This window comes from Caretta caretta, chromosome 7, assembly GCF_965140235.1.
Source record: "Caretta caretta isolate rCarCar2 chromosome 7, rCarCar1.hap1, whole genome shotgun sequence".
Lineage (NCBI taxonomy): Eukaryota > Metazoa > Chordata > Testudines > Cheloniidae > Caretta > Caretta caretta.
This window is the reverse complement of record NC_134212.1, coordinates 12,355,313-12,369,711: the sequence shown is the minus strand read 5'-3', so window position 1 is coordinate 12,369,711 and position 14,399 is coordinate 12,355,313. Positions and strand designations below refer to the sequence as shown.

Here is a 14,399-nt window from a genome sequence, read left to right as displayed (position 1 = left end):
ATGTGAGGAAAGTGGAGTCTGGCCATTTAACTTAATTCTTTAACACCTGCTGCCTGCCAGCTGGTAACTGGGAGGTGCAATTTGATAAACGTGGTTTGAACGGACATGGTTTTGCATCAGTCTTGAAAGCACTAGCCCCCAAAGCATCTGGCATCTGAAAATAGTTTCTTGCAGAGGAAGTGTTTCTGGAAATTGTTGCATGATTGGCTTGTGCCTGCCTGTTTGTTTGTGTGTGTCTTCAGCTGCACAAATAGCTCTTGGAAAAATTAGGTTAATTATCTGATAAAATAGCTGAAAAAAAAGAAGACAGGTTGAAGAGAGAAATGTGTTAGCGTGACAGTTCTGGTTATATACTAAATTGTAAAAGCCCTGGGGAAAGAGATCATGGAAGTGGCAGACATACGCACAACACTCTAGAAAATATATGACAGAAGATGTTCTCCCTCAAGTGCAATGTTGGAATAATCATGAAATGCTGATGTTAGAGAGAGCCAGCCCATGGAGGCCAGAAGAGGTTGTTTGGGGTGTAGTTTTTTGTTTTTATTTTACTTGACAGCTCTGTCTGTGCATACACAGATGCAGCATCCAAAAAAGAGGTTTCTGAGAGTGTCAGCATCATTCTAAATAACACAAAGATAACCACACCTGTAGTTTGATAGCACACGGCTTACTAAGACTAGGGAGGGAATGCAGTCTAATGGATAAAGCAGGGGGCTTGAAGAACCTCCTGAGTGCAAGCCACTGACCCATTATGGCCCTGATTCAGGAAAACATCCCTATTTAGGAAAACACTTAAATGTGCGCTGAAATTCTATTGATGTTAGTGGGACTTCAGCACATGCTTAAAGTTCCACACCTGCTTCAGTGCTTTTCTGAATTGAGGCTTATGTGACATGGGACAAGTCACTCTTCTCTCCGTATGTCTGTTTACCTACCTGTAGTTTGGCCTAATAATATTTACCTACCTCACAAAGGGGTTTTGAGAGGCTTAATTCATTAATGTTGGCAAAGCAGGTTTAGATCCTTGCCTGGAAGCTGCTAGAAGTGGGCAAAGGATTAATAATTTGCTGCAGATCACCTTATTGCATGGTTACAAAGTCTGCTGTACACCTTGCATCAGGTGCTGTAGGAGGAAATCTGATTAAATTATTCAACTTCCAAGACACACTATCTGGTAAAGTTCGTGTCTTCTACAGGCTAATGCTGGGCTACCTAAAATTTCCTTTTTGGTAGTTTCTGGAGCATTAAATTACAGACATATTTATTCTTCCTGTTAAGGATGAAGGAAGCTCAACCTTTTGTAAAGTACGGAATCCTCAACTTGTATCAATTAACAGCTTAAGGCAAACTGCTTGTTTGTCATGAGCTGGGTAATCATGCGGTATGTAATTGAATCAGTGATTTTTCCCTATGTTTGTAATGTCGCAGGCTTTACCTGTGAACGCCGTGTCCTGGTGATGATGACGCTCCTATTCCTTGAACAAGTAATTGAATAACGGTGAAAACGTTTTTCACAGCAGAGCATGTCACGGACCTGGAATAGTGCCACATGTTTCACAAACCTAGAGCACTTAGAGTTTCTGAGCAGCCAGCTTATTGTAATGCTGAACCTTTAAATAAAAATATGCAGTCAAAGTGTGGTGCATCCCCTATTCTGGCACAGCTGCTTTCTGTGGAGGACCTGGGAGGGGAAAGGTGATCGTCACCTTTTTGTTCCCCCAATCCTGGGGCTGAGCTAGCGGCAGGCATAGTTTAAAAGAGCCCAAGGGACGTTCAGAAGGAATGGCACACTAAGGACCATTCTGCTGGCTGGACATAGCTGGCCCTATCCTCCAACACACCGTCTGCCCCAGAGACAATTGGAATGTGGGGCATACAAGTGACTGCTGGCTCTGTACCAGTGAGGGTAGAGCAGTACAGCCCCACAGGGACTGATGATCTGACCCATTGTCTGTCTTTTAACAAAGAAAAATGAGTTCTAAATATAAAACTAACTGCCCTTCCACCCATCCCCACATACACCTCTTTGTGCTGGATAACTGAAAATAGGGAGTGACTATGTACCGAAATGTGAACCAACAGCACTGCTGGAGGGATATATATTTATTTCTTTTTCTTTTGAAAAAGCCACCACGGTGTCATCAAGTTCATAAAGGACTTATTCTGTTATGTGTATAAGCTTCCCAAACACAAACTTGTTTACACCCTTCAATATGGCCAATGCTTAACAGTCAAAATTCATGACTCATGAGATCTCCATTTAAAAGGGTGCATTTTGGATTATCTTCATTTACTTTCTGGTTATTGAGCATTTAGAGGTCACATTTTCAAGTTCCAGAAAAGCAAGAAAGTAGTTGTCCTGTAAATTAGGAACTTCTCTGGGAATGTGCGTTGATATTTTTTTTTTCCTTTTGGTAAGTCACCTAGTATAGTGTCATGTTTACAAACCCAATTTTCCATGTCAAATGAAACCTATATTTTTAAACTCATTCCTAGACCCGGTTCTGGAATCTTTGTCTGAACAATCTGAAGCCCCAAAATGACCACTATTAAACACAAAGAAAAATATTTTGATAATAAGATTGTGACAAAAACCAAGAAGTTATGAAATACTGGTTGAAATACAACACTGATTTCAGTGCAGAGCTGTCCATAATTTCCCTTCCTGCCTTTAGCTGTTGCAGAAGAGATTGTATAGTACATGATACACATATTTCCGACCTCGGCAAAAGCTAATAATGGAAGAGAGTTAGAAACAGAGATTCAGCTGTAATTCTGAACAGTCTTGTTTTTACTGGTTTTGGCCATAACTGCTTATTGTGATTTAGTAGAGTCATTAATAAATATTCTCCCATCTTTCCTCAAAAATGCAGCTGTACAAATTAATGTCAGTTACATGCACAGTGTTTCCAGTAGCATCTGAACGACAGGTTTACTTCACTGCTTCTCAGTGGGCAAATATTTGTTCAGCAGAATTAATTGAAATGCCAGTAGAGGAAACAATAGCAGGTGAAAGGAGATGGTTCTCCAACAGTGCTTTGGAGTGACACAATCACTGTAAAACTGGGCTAGGTTGAACATGTACCAATGAAAATACCCCAACGTATTTAAAACAATAAATACAAGACTCTGTTCAGTTTAATGCAATAAGAATAAACCCTTATTTCAGTTTGAATTTGGATGATGTGCATTATCTCTGAGAACAGATTCTATTTTGTTGACAGATGTGGGCAGGGAAAAAGTCCAGAAACACCTTCATGATACACTATTATCTAGCAGTGTCCCACTAAGATCTGTTGAGCAAAATTCTGCTTCTGTTAGCATCAGTGAAACCCTTTGACTTGAATTTGGCCCTGTGGGTACACTAATGCTAAACCTTCTTTAAAGTGTGCTATTCAGGCAAACGGTTCCCTAGAGTTTGCTCATGAAATAGAATTCAGATTGAAAGTGTACACAATAGAAAAGAAAAACAACCAATAGGGATTTATTTTTTATGTCGGAATGTTTCTTCTTCATAGAGAGGAGCAGCAAAGAGCATGGAAGCCAGGACAGAGCGACTGAGAGCAAATACACAACAAAGACTTCTGGGCTCCTGCTATCTTTAAAACTCTGGTTGTTGACAAAGAAGGGGAAGCATTTGATAAGGGTCAGACAGACGTGAAGTTAAGCCAGGAGAACGAGATAAGGCTTGGGAGATGGACAATTGCAGCTGTGACTAGTGGAGTGTCATGTCACTTCCAGACTTTCCCTCCTTTGCCCCTCTTAGGTAATGTACAAAAGACATTTAAGCTAATGCTGTTCCCTAGCTGACTGTTCAGGAACATTAAATGAGAACTGTGGAGTGAAGAGCAAATAGAGGTGGTTTCTGTGCAGTCCCACCAGTGTACATTTGACATACTCCTCGATAGACCTACTCAGGCCTAAATGAGTAGAATTTGGCCCAGAGTTTGTGAAACTTTACACTGAAATACATACTGGAATATTCTTCTCCTCCCCTTATTGGTGTCTGCTACTCAGCTGAGGAAAAGAGAATAACTTTTTAATGTGACACATAATAGTGCTGGATTGTTGTTGACCCTTATCCATATGTGGCCCACGTACGGGCAGTTGCAGTCCCTCCTAAAAGAAGTGCAAGGATGTTTCCTTCTCTATGCCTTGGGGATGACCAGAGCTGCACAAGGGACCGGTGGGAGGTGTAATGATGTTTACACTGTATATCATTTGGCTGTAAGAGGTCTCGTGTGCTGTTCAGGGTTCCAGACAAGATGTGGCCCCTGGTAAACAAGGAAGACAAAGCTGGAACTTGAGTTGTATGGAAGCCAGTTAGTTGTTGTAATTGTAGCTGCTTTCTTCAGTTAATGCCTCCTGCTTAAGATAGACTGTTTTTTGGGTTTCTTTGGTCATGAAGGAAGTGAGGGCCTCACCTCCCTCCACACTGACCTTCAGATAGGGTTATGTATTGTGCAGGCTATACCGCACACCTCTCCTTGACCTTAAAGGCACAATCCTTCCCCACGCAACCTCTGTGTGGGGTAGTTCTGCACTGCCTCCAGATCAGGGCTGTTCCTAAAAGGTCTAATCCAGCCTACAGTGTTGTTAGTTTGTAGGAACAAAGTGGCTATGTGATGTCCATGCTTCTAGAACCCTGTAATATGCAGAACAACAGTGCACTGACTTGGCAAATTTAATAGAGCACAGATTTCTTGAACATCTCTGTTTAAATCTGAAAACTGCTATTTTTGGTGAAAGGGAGGAGGAGATTCAAGAGACTTTTACCATGATGTCTCATTATTTGTCAAAAGATCTTACTGGGAGATTATTGCTAAAGGGAAATAGGCAAGCAAATATACAGTATAATGAATGCATATGAAGTAATTATTTTTTTAGTAGACATGGATGTGCAATTATATGGCAGGAAATTGTACCTTGCTGCAATATTAAGTGCAACATTTTGAATAGCAGAAACACTGGAGAGGTGAACTTTTAGGTAATACAGAGATGGCCAAGCTTTAAAAAAAAATGCTTCTGGGCAGACCAAACAAAACAGGGGTGGCCAACCTGTGGCTCCGGAGCCGCATGCGGCTCTTCAGAAGTGAATATGCGGCTCCTTTCATAGGCACTGACTCCGGGGCTGGAGCTACAGGTGCCAACTTTCCACTGCTCAGCCCCAGGCCCCACCCCCACTCCACCCCTTACCCCAAGGCCCCCTCCCCTGAGCCTGCTGCACCCTTGTTCCTCCCCCCTCCATCCCAGAGCCTCCTGTACACTGAAACAGCTGATTGCGGCGGGCAGAAGGCACGGGGTTGAGGGGGAGGTGCTGATTGGCAGGGCTGCCACAGGCAGGAGGTGCTGGGGTGGGCTGGGGTGGGCTGATGTGGGCTGCTGACATATTACTGTGGCTCTTTGGTAAAGTCTGGCTCCTTCTCAGGCTCAGGTTGGCCACCCCTGCAAAGCATGACAATTTCATTTCAGCTCCAAAGGGCTAATTAGTTGACAAGCTAGCATGCTTTCTGCAGGACACTAGCAGCACTGTAGTCAAGGTTTAGAGTGACTCGTCCTTCCTAAAACTCTAGTTTCATTTCTTAATTTCCTCAAAACAGTGCTTTTGGGACCTCACGCAGTTTTCATGCTTTCCTCTTTCCCGAAGCATTTAAAAAAGGTTCTAGAATCCAGGCAACCATTTCTGAGTTATCTATGAGTTCCCTTTTCCAGTCTTTGTTAAAAGTGCCACAGCACAGAGGGTTTTTTTGGGGTATAATTGTACAGTGTATAATTTTACATGACTAGTAAAATTATTTCATCATAAGAATTTGTCCCTAATCACTGTTGCTAAATGGAAAAGCAAGTTGCTGAAGTTGAAAGGCACAGTCGTAATCCCTGTAAGATTTATTAGAAGCTGGCTGATGCTGTATAAAGCTCTCATCACTCCAGAAGGCTGGGCTCCAGCGTGGGTATTATTTCAGCAAATCAAGTCAGCAAGGACAAAACCCAGTGTGCTAACATGAGCAGTATGCCGATGGGCACATTTACTATCCCTCCACTCTCTCCACTGGCGCTGTTCTTTTGTCAGGGGAGAGAGTTTTCGAGTTCAGGATTCTTGTAAATTTGAATCTCTCAGCTGACTGGCAACACAGCTAGGAGCAAGGACAGATGCAAGGCACAGCGTCCTACCTCCTGTATGCTCCCTCTTGGGCTTTTACATCACATGATCTCCCAAGGACAGCTGGCATGGTGGGCCTAATTTCAAATCTTCCAGTCTTAATAGCATTCTTCAAATCCCAGGGCAAACGTGAGTGCTTTCATGTTGAGCGGTGGGGACCAAATGAATTCTGTTCCTATCTCCCTGTCCTCTGTTCTACACTCACCCTAATAGGAACCCCATACCCACAGGGTTCACTTTGTCTCCCTTCAGAGTAGCAGCCGTGTTAGTCTGTATTCGCAAAAAGAAAAGGAGTACTTGTGGCATCTTAGAGATTGGTTAGTCTCTAAGGTGCCACAAGTACTGCTTTTCTTTTTGTCTCCCTTGACCTTCTCTTGACCATAGTTACAAAACTAATAAAGTTTCCCATACCAGGGAGCATCCCCATCCTTCCTTTTCTTTGCTTGCTAGCCACCTGCTCTCCCACTTGGCTAACATTATGCTGGTCCCTCCTTTCTCCCGGCCACAACTGCTGCTGTGATGGGCTTTGTTTTCTAACCTCTCAGATGAGGTGCTACCAGGTAGCAGTAGGGAATCAGGATCATTGATATGTGTGCTGGAGGAGAAAGCATGGCCTTGACTCCGCTCTGCCTACCAGATCTTCACCCTGCACCCTCTCCCCACGTGGTCCAACCCATCCAAAACCCTGGAAATGAGCGCTCCCCAAAGATTAGCTGGAAAGTATTAAACGTTTGTCTCTCCCTTCTTTATCTCCATTGACAACTCCATTATCTTTTGCTTTCACACAAGCTGTGTAACCTTTAACCTTCCCTCTCCTTCCCACTCCCAGGGCTTGCTGATTCTGTTTCCCTCTTTGGAAGATCTTCCTTCCCTTTCCTACTCGAAAACCTGTTTTCCATGCTCTGCTCACCTCTTATTATGGTTACTGTCACTTTTTCCTGTCCACCTCCCCCGTGTGAAGCACCGACTTAAGCTCTCCTCTCCAGCCATTCCATTCCCTATGCTTCTCCCAATCCTTTAGCTTTACTTTTCCCTTCATTGCTTTGCCCCTCCTCAGAAATACTCTGCTTCTTCTATGCCTGAAACAGTTCCCTCTCTCTGCCTGCAAAGCGCTTGGTGTCCTCTTTAATATCCCACTTTTAAAAGCACCTCTTTGAGCAGTCCTTCCTGCCTGCTCCTCCTCCTCAATCTCCCTATGTCCTGCATGGAACCAGATACACTGTGCTTGTCATGTGTTTGATTTTACTGTCTTAGAACCTCAGCAAGTTGCTGAGCAGCCTGAAGTCCCATTCACCCTGCACAACATCAGACCCACTGACTGTTTTAGCTCGTTGTGCGCTGCAAACTTACTATGCAGTTACAGCACGGTGACCTATGTGAATGCTGTTGTACCACAGTGTTCCATGTGTAATGGTATTTAGTCCACTTTTTTCAATACATTTGTGTAAAATCACTGCAGCAACAACGTACATGGCACAGTACTATTAGTGTTTCGTAGCTCTCGTGTTTCTCGTGAGGAGGGGGTTCTTCTATAACTTAATGTTCCCCGTGCTATTTGTTTCTTAATCATGGGGCTTGGGGATTTCCTTTATAGGCAGGAGAAATAGTCAAATGTGTGGTAAATTCTCTTGCCACACAACATTGCTTCAGGGTTTTGGCTTGTACAAAAAAAATATGTTTGTCATGCAACTGTCACATCAATAGAATTTAAGCAAACCCTAATCCCTTTGCTCATTTTTACTGGAGGTTGCTCTAAGTCAAGTGAGCTCAAACATTTGAGCTGTTGCCCATTCTGAATTTCAAATTCCTTCCACATCATTACAATTATGAATGCGTTTCAATATATTATGTATGCCTTCCCTAGCATAAATTCAGTACAGTATGTCATGGTATAGGACAAGTACAGAAAGCATCTGCCACAAAAGAACAGGAAGTCCTAACGCAGCGTGGTTGGGATTTTGTGATTTGGTCACCAGTGTTTCAGTTTGCTTGACATCTGGAAGGATGTGCTTGTCAACATATATATTGTATTTAGGGAATACTTTAAAGGCAAACACGATGTGAATACATTGTTGCAACAAAAGAACAAAAAGTTTTGATTTTCCTTCTTTGAAGGAGATTCTTTTCTTGGTTTTAAAACTGTAAATATTAATACTGGAATTGATCACCTCTTTGTCTGTGATTGTTTATATGGTACCTTCAGTGCCTACATCTGATTTTAATTTTGTAGCTTCAGAGGTAGAAAGAGTTATTAGGTTTTTTTGTCTTACAAAGAGTTGTCTGGGATTGTAATATTTATCTGGCTGCTTTCAGATGCCACAGTGAGGAGCATAGTATAAGGCCTAAAACTTTAGTGGCTTTTCCATTTGGTAAATTGTTTCCTCATACGTTAGCCTAACCTACATATGGTACCTACCATAGTTTAGATCAGTGGCTCTCAAACTGTGGTCAAGGATAAGTAGTGGCCCACAGAGAGCTGCTGGGAACATTCCTAACATCCAACTTCTAAATTGTTTTAAAAACCATGAAAATGCATTAAATATTTTCCTAAGATAGGACAACATTCTGGTATCTTTACTCACGTTGAGCAGCACCTTGCTCTGTATGTAATGTCACTGGGACAACTCATGGAGTAACTTGCTTTCAGTGTCAGAGCATGAGAATTTAGCCTGAACTACATAACAATCACTGGTTTCAGAGTAGCAGCCGTGTTAGTCTGTATCCCCAAAAAGAAAAGGAGGACCTGTGGCACCTTAGAGACTAACAAATTTATTTGAGCATAAGCTTTCATGAGCTACAGCTCACTTCGTCAGATACATTCAGTGGAAAATACAGTGGGGAAATTTATATACACAGAGAACATGAAACAATGGGTGTTACCATACACACTGTAAGGAGAGTGATCAGGTAAGGTGAGCTATTACCAGCAGAAGAGCGGGGCGGGGTGGGGAAACCTTTTGTAGTGATAATCAAGGTGGGCCATTTCCAGCAGTTGACAAGAACATCTGAGGAACAGCGGGGGGCAGTGGTGGGGGAATAAACATGGGGAAATAGTTTTACTTGTGTAATGACCCATCCACTCCCAGTCTTTATTCAATCCTAAATTAATTGTATCCAGTTTTCAAATTAATTCCAATTCAGCAGTCTCTTGTTGGAGTCTGTTTCTGAAGTTTTTTTGTTGAAGAATTGCCACTTTTAGGTCTGTAATCGAGTGACCAAAGAGATTGAAGTGTTCTGCGACTGGTTTTTGAATGTTATAATTCTTGACGTCTGCTTTGTGTCCATTTATTCTTTTACGTAGAGTCCTTGCAATTTGGCCAATGCACATGGCAGAGGGGCATTGCTGGCACATGATGGCATATATCACATTGGTGGATGTGCAGGTGAACGAGCCTCTGATAGTGTGGGTGATGTGATTAGGCCCTATGATGGTGTCCCCTGAATATGTGGACAATCACTGTAGTTGCCACACAGATGTCATGCAGTTGTGAAAGGCAGGGGAGGTTCTCTGCAGGGATCATAAATGGGAGGGCGATTGTTCCACAAGCCTGTCTGGGGCTTTGTGCAGAATCCAACCCTTGCTGGAGAGTTGTTTGTTTGGATATAAGCTTATTATAGGTGGGGCTGTTAGCACTGCGTATTATTAAGGTTGTTCAACACTTCCTACTTGAAATTTTCAGCTGCTTGTGTAGCTTTGCCAAATTTTAACCATTCAGGTTGAAATTTCCCACGCCAGATGTCTGCCTCAGGCTGAATTGTCTTGGAACAGTTCAGCCAAAATGTTTGAGCTGTTTCTGAGAACAAGGATAGGGGAAAATACTTTGTTTTGCCCTTTACAAATATTATGGAAAACTTTTCTTTGAGATGCTCTAGTGCCATATGCTTTAGAGCAGAAATTTGAAATTTGCCAGGGCACCTTTGTATCAGGGAGGTGCCTTTTGCTGTTCCTGTGAAAAACCACTCAAATATGGCCAAGTTATCAGCCTTTGGAAAAAGTCACCCGTTGCACATGCTCAGCAGAACTTCTTAGAGTTTAACAACTGAAATCTCTGAGGATGGCATCCTTGCAGAGCCCATTCGAACCTATCTCAGCTCCTACTGCTGACCAAACTGCACATGCAACGTTCCCACAGAGTGATCGAGCATACCTGAGCCCAGGGGGTCCAGCGGGGCTTTCCCTGTAACTGCTATTCCTGGATACTCTCCGCTGCGTTGCGGCTGGGAACTAGAACTGAAAGAAGGGAGCTTTCTCTGCTGGGCACTCAGTGACATCTCCCCCTGCTGGAGCCTAGGCAGTGAAATCTGCTTGACTCAAATATATTGGGCACAAGAGCAGGGTATAGGGTGAGGTTTGAAAGGAAAGGAGTAAACTGGGATAAGGATCCTGGTGAGACCGGGGGTGGGAGGGAAAGTAGAGAGAAACTGGAACTGGGGGTGGTGGTGACAAGGCTGGAACAAGGGAGGCAGGGGGACTGAAGCTGGTGAGAGAAACAGTGCGGGGGACTAGGGGCCAGTTGCGGGGGATTAGGGACACCTGTGATTGGCACAGGAGCTGTGGGGAGAGGAGGCAACTGTGACTGGCTGTCCAAAGAGTCTGGGGACAAGGAGTCAGGGTGGATTGGGGAGGGGACACGACTGGAACTGGCTAGACAAGGAGACTAGGACTGGGATGAAAAGATGGATGGGAAAGAGAAACGACAGGGACAAGTTAGAGGGGAGTAGGCAGAAGGGGAAAAGCGTGGGGTGAAAGAGGCAGAAGGGTTTGTGAGCCAGAGCATAGATTGGAACCCAAGATTCCTGAGTCGCACCATTCATCTGCTCTCAGCAGATCTCTGAAAGCCACTGGTGATGTGTCCCATTCCCCTCTAGTGCTGGTCCACACAGAGGATGTCACCCTACTCCTCTGTCAATTATGCTGCTAGTTCAAGTAGCAGAAGTCTGTGTGGTGGATTTAAAGTTCCCAACCCTGTTGCTGCCCCATGTCGATGTCAATATGATGCCACAGGATGGAATTTCTGGTTTTTTAGTTTGCCTTTTTTTTTTCCCCTTAGAAACCTAGGAAGTTACACGAACTATGTTAAAAGAAAGTTATTAAGGTTGCACGGTCAATCACTCAGGACCATCCTTTCTCTTCTTATAGCCCCCTGCCTCATTCGCTACATACCTTGCAACTTCTGCACCAAATAAAATGGGTCCTACAGACAAGTCTCCTTCACTACACAGCCCTGACTCATACCTAAAGCATCTTCATCCTATGCCCTGAATGAGGTAGGGATCCCATGGAAAAAGTAGTCAGTGATAATGGAATTTAAAGACCGTGTAATAATACATGCGCACAAGTGGACCTAATCTCTGGCAACCTAATATTTGAGTGCTTGACTTGGCAACGTTAAAGTAATGTCCATATGGAACACAACAAATGGTGCTTATTGCCACAAACAGTTTTTCCAAATGTGAGCAGAGAATAAACTGATGGGATATTGTCTGCCAGAGTGTACAGACATCCTAAAACAATAGTTCGGAGACTTGCAAACTGCCCTGTCCATCTCAGATGGGATGTTGGTGCTGAAACCTGATGAAGGCACTATTAAATGTATCTTGCAATCTAAACTGCCTGTCAAAGGAACCACATACCCCAGTTGTGTCTTGCTCAATTGCTAAAATCTCCAGTTCCCCCTCCACAACCATTACAGTGTGGTTATGTATCCTCAGTGCAAAATTCTGCAACATAAGCATAAATAAAACCTTGGCAACATCAATTTTATTGTTTTTTTACATGTGTTACAATGATTACCAGCATAATGGTGACAATACAAGTGGAATAAGAGCGGTGCATGTAACAGCAGCTTGGACACTGATTCAGTTTCATTGCTATTTGCCTCTCGTGCCTTTTCATACTTTGAAATGAAGTAACCTCTGGTAGTACTTGAGACCCCAATGCTAGTGAGATCAGCACAGATCAGTGGAGGGTTCTTTCCTTTACCTCTCCTATGGTCCTCTGAGTGAGGATTGGTTTCCCATTCTTATCATGAGTCAGACAGAGGTAAGAACACTTGAAGATCATACTAACCCTAGGGAGAGGAGTGGTGCTGGCTAGTTTTCCCATGTCTCCAGTGGCGGGAATAGCAGGAGGTGAGGAATGAGGAAGTGGAAGGAAAGAAATGGATGGAAGCAAATTTGGGGGGAGGGGGGAGAGAATCCCAAACCACCTCTAAAACTGAGCACACCCCCCATCAGCCTGTGACAGGAACTGGGCAGCTCTGCTGTTCTTTGCATCCCGTGTAATCTGTCTGTGTAGTTTTAGGCTCCAATCCAGCAAAGCAGCTAAAGCACACACTGAACTTTGTGCTCAAGTAGTCCCACTAAATCAAACTGGGATTGGAATTGTGCACATATTTAACTGCATGGCTGGATTGGGGCCTTATTGCATCTATATTGCTTCTATATTAGCATGCTATTTACATGAACGTGGGGGGGGGACAAACTCACATGCGTACCCGTGTGTTTTCTTAATTTCCAATCAACTCTGCGCTATATTGCACTTCTAATTATAGGTTTGTGCTCTTCTATGGCTCATGATTGAGCCCTAAATAGAAAAGAGAGTAATTTCTAAGGATTTAAGTGACTCAATCTGCCATTATTAAAAAGTGCTTTCATAAGGAAGCGAGGTTTTCATTTGAATCCTGTGATCACACTTTGTGTGTGTATATATTGTTTTAACAGATTAAAGGCTTTGCGTGGAAGACTGTGGCTGGATAAGAGTTACTAACTTTTGGAAATTGAAGATGGTGCTACCGTGGAAACAGTTGTTCCTGCTTTCATTCATTGGCTGCCTTGGAGGTAATGATATATGATAATCTCTAACTTCTAAATTAGAACTGTACTTTGGTCACTTCTTTAAGGAAAAAAAAATTTGAAAATGCCAAGCTAAACTATATAGGAGTCAAACATGCATTGTAGAATTTAAAATGTCAATAGTATTCTAAATAACTGCTCTATTCATTTGTTACATTGGGCCACACTATTCAAACAGGTAAAAGATTTGATGTTATTAGTTATGCTTATGTTGTAGCTGTGCAAATATTTTGAAAAAAAATCCTGTGGGTATTAAATTTAGATGGGAAATGTTGCACTTCAGTATATTACCCAGGCAGACTGCTTCAGCTTTTGTTACAACTCCATATACTTCAGAATGGGTCTGTTCACGAAGGATACTACTACTCTCACCACACCAGTTCACAACTTGTAGGTTGGCTTTTTTCACTCTGGTAGCCTAACTAATCCACAGTGCCTGGAGCTTTTGATGCCTTAGAGTTCTGCTCTTCTGCTGTGACCTTAACTTTTCTACCATTTCATTCTTTGCTTCATTGAGGTCAGCAGCGGCTCCTAATTTTGCTTTGTGGTCTTGTGTTCTGTGTGTTCTTGTTTACAATCTCTAATCATTTCAGAAGGTGGAAAGGAACAAAGAGCCCTATCTTGTCCTTTGTAGCTACATCCTGGTAACCACATCCACAGTGACTTCACTGCTTATTTGACTTCACTGGGATTGCAAAAATCAGAATTCGCCCACAGTGCCCATAGATGCCCTGCCACCCTCCTACCCAACACACACATTCTCCGTCCAACAATTGTAGTGTCAGTTTGTTTTTATTGTTCTAATATCAGTGGTCATCCCAAAGAAGTTCAGTGTTATTTTGAGCCACCTCATTCAGTAAGGTTCTTGGATGTACTCGAATCTGCAATGAGAGAAGAGAAAAGACAAATTCCTTTTCAATAAATCACTTGGCAAGTCAAGGCAGAGCACAGGTAAGAGACTGACTACAGAAGTAGAGAAGAGATCTGAAGTGGCAGGGGGCTAGTCTCCAGCAAACACATTCCTGCCCTGTTGAAAACCCTAAACGGATGATCTCCCTCATAGGCTTTTACATCTGGACACATGAATGTGGATTTAGAGACATTTGTCTTGCTAAACTGGGCCTCTAAAGACGATCCCTCTGAGGAGCAAGATCTGGTGATTGACTCTATTGATGCCTGTTGAAGTGAAGGAGGAGAAGAAATATGTTATTTCTGAAGTGGTGTATTAATTGCAGAAATAATGTCTGCAGGCAAAATTCCTACATCTGGAACAAAAACTCTCTCTAGGAGAAATGCAGTTGTTTTTTCTTTAAAACATGAAAGGCGGCTCTAAACAAAATCTATAAGCAGACTATGGGCCAGATTCGGGACCTACACCAAACAG

At 43.0% G+C, this 14,399-nt stretch overlaps 1 protein-coding gene across 5 annotated transcripts in view; it reads left to right on the top strand.

Annotated features, from left to right (window-relative positions):
* Positions 1–14,399, top strand: part of CNTN3 (contactin 3) — a 244,007-nt gene that overhangs the window by 46,187 nt on the left and 183,421 nt on the right. For all 5 annotated transcript variants that reach the window (XM_048856856.2, XM_048856857.2, XM_048856858.2 and 2 more), the window contains one exon: positions 12,884–13,000. In XM_048856856.2, the coding sequence (XP_048712813.1) occupies positions 12,946–13,000 (55 nt within the window). In that variant the 5' untranslated portion in view covers positions 12,884–12,945. The remainder of the gene's footprint in view (positions 1–12,883; positions 13,001–14,399) is intronic.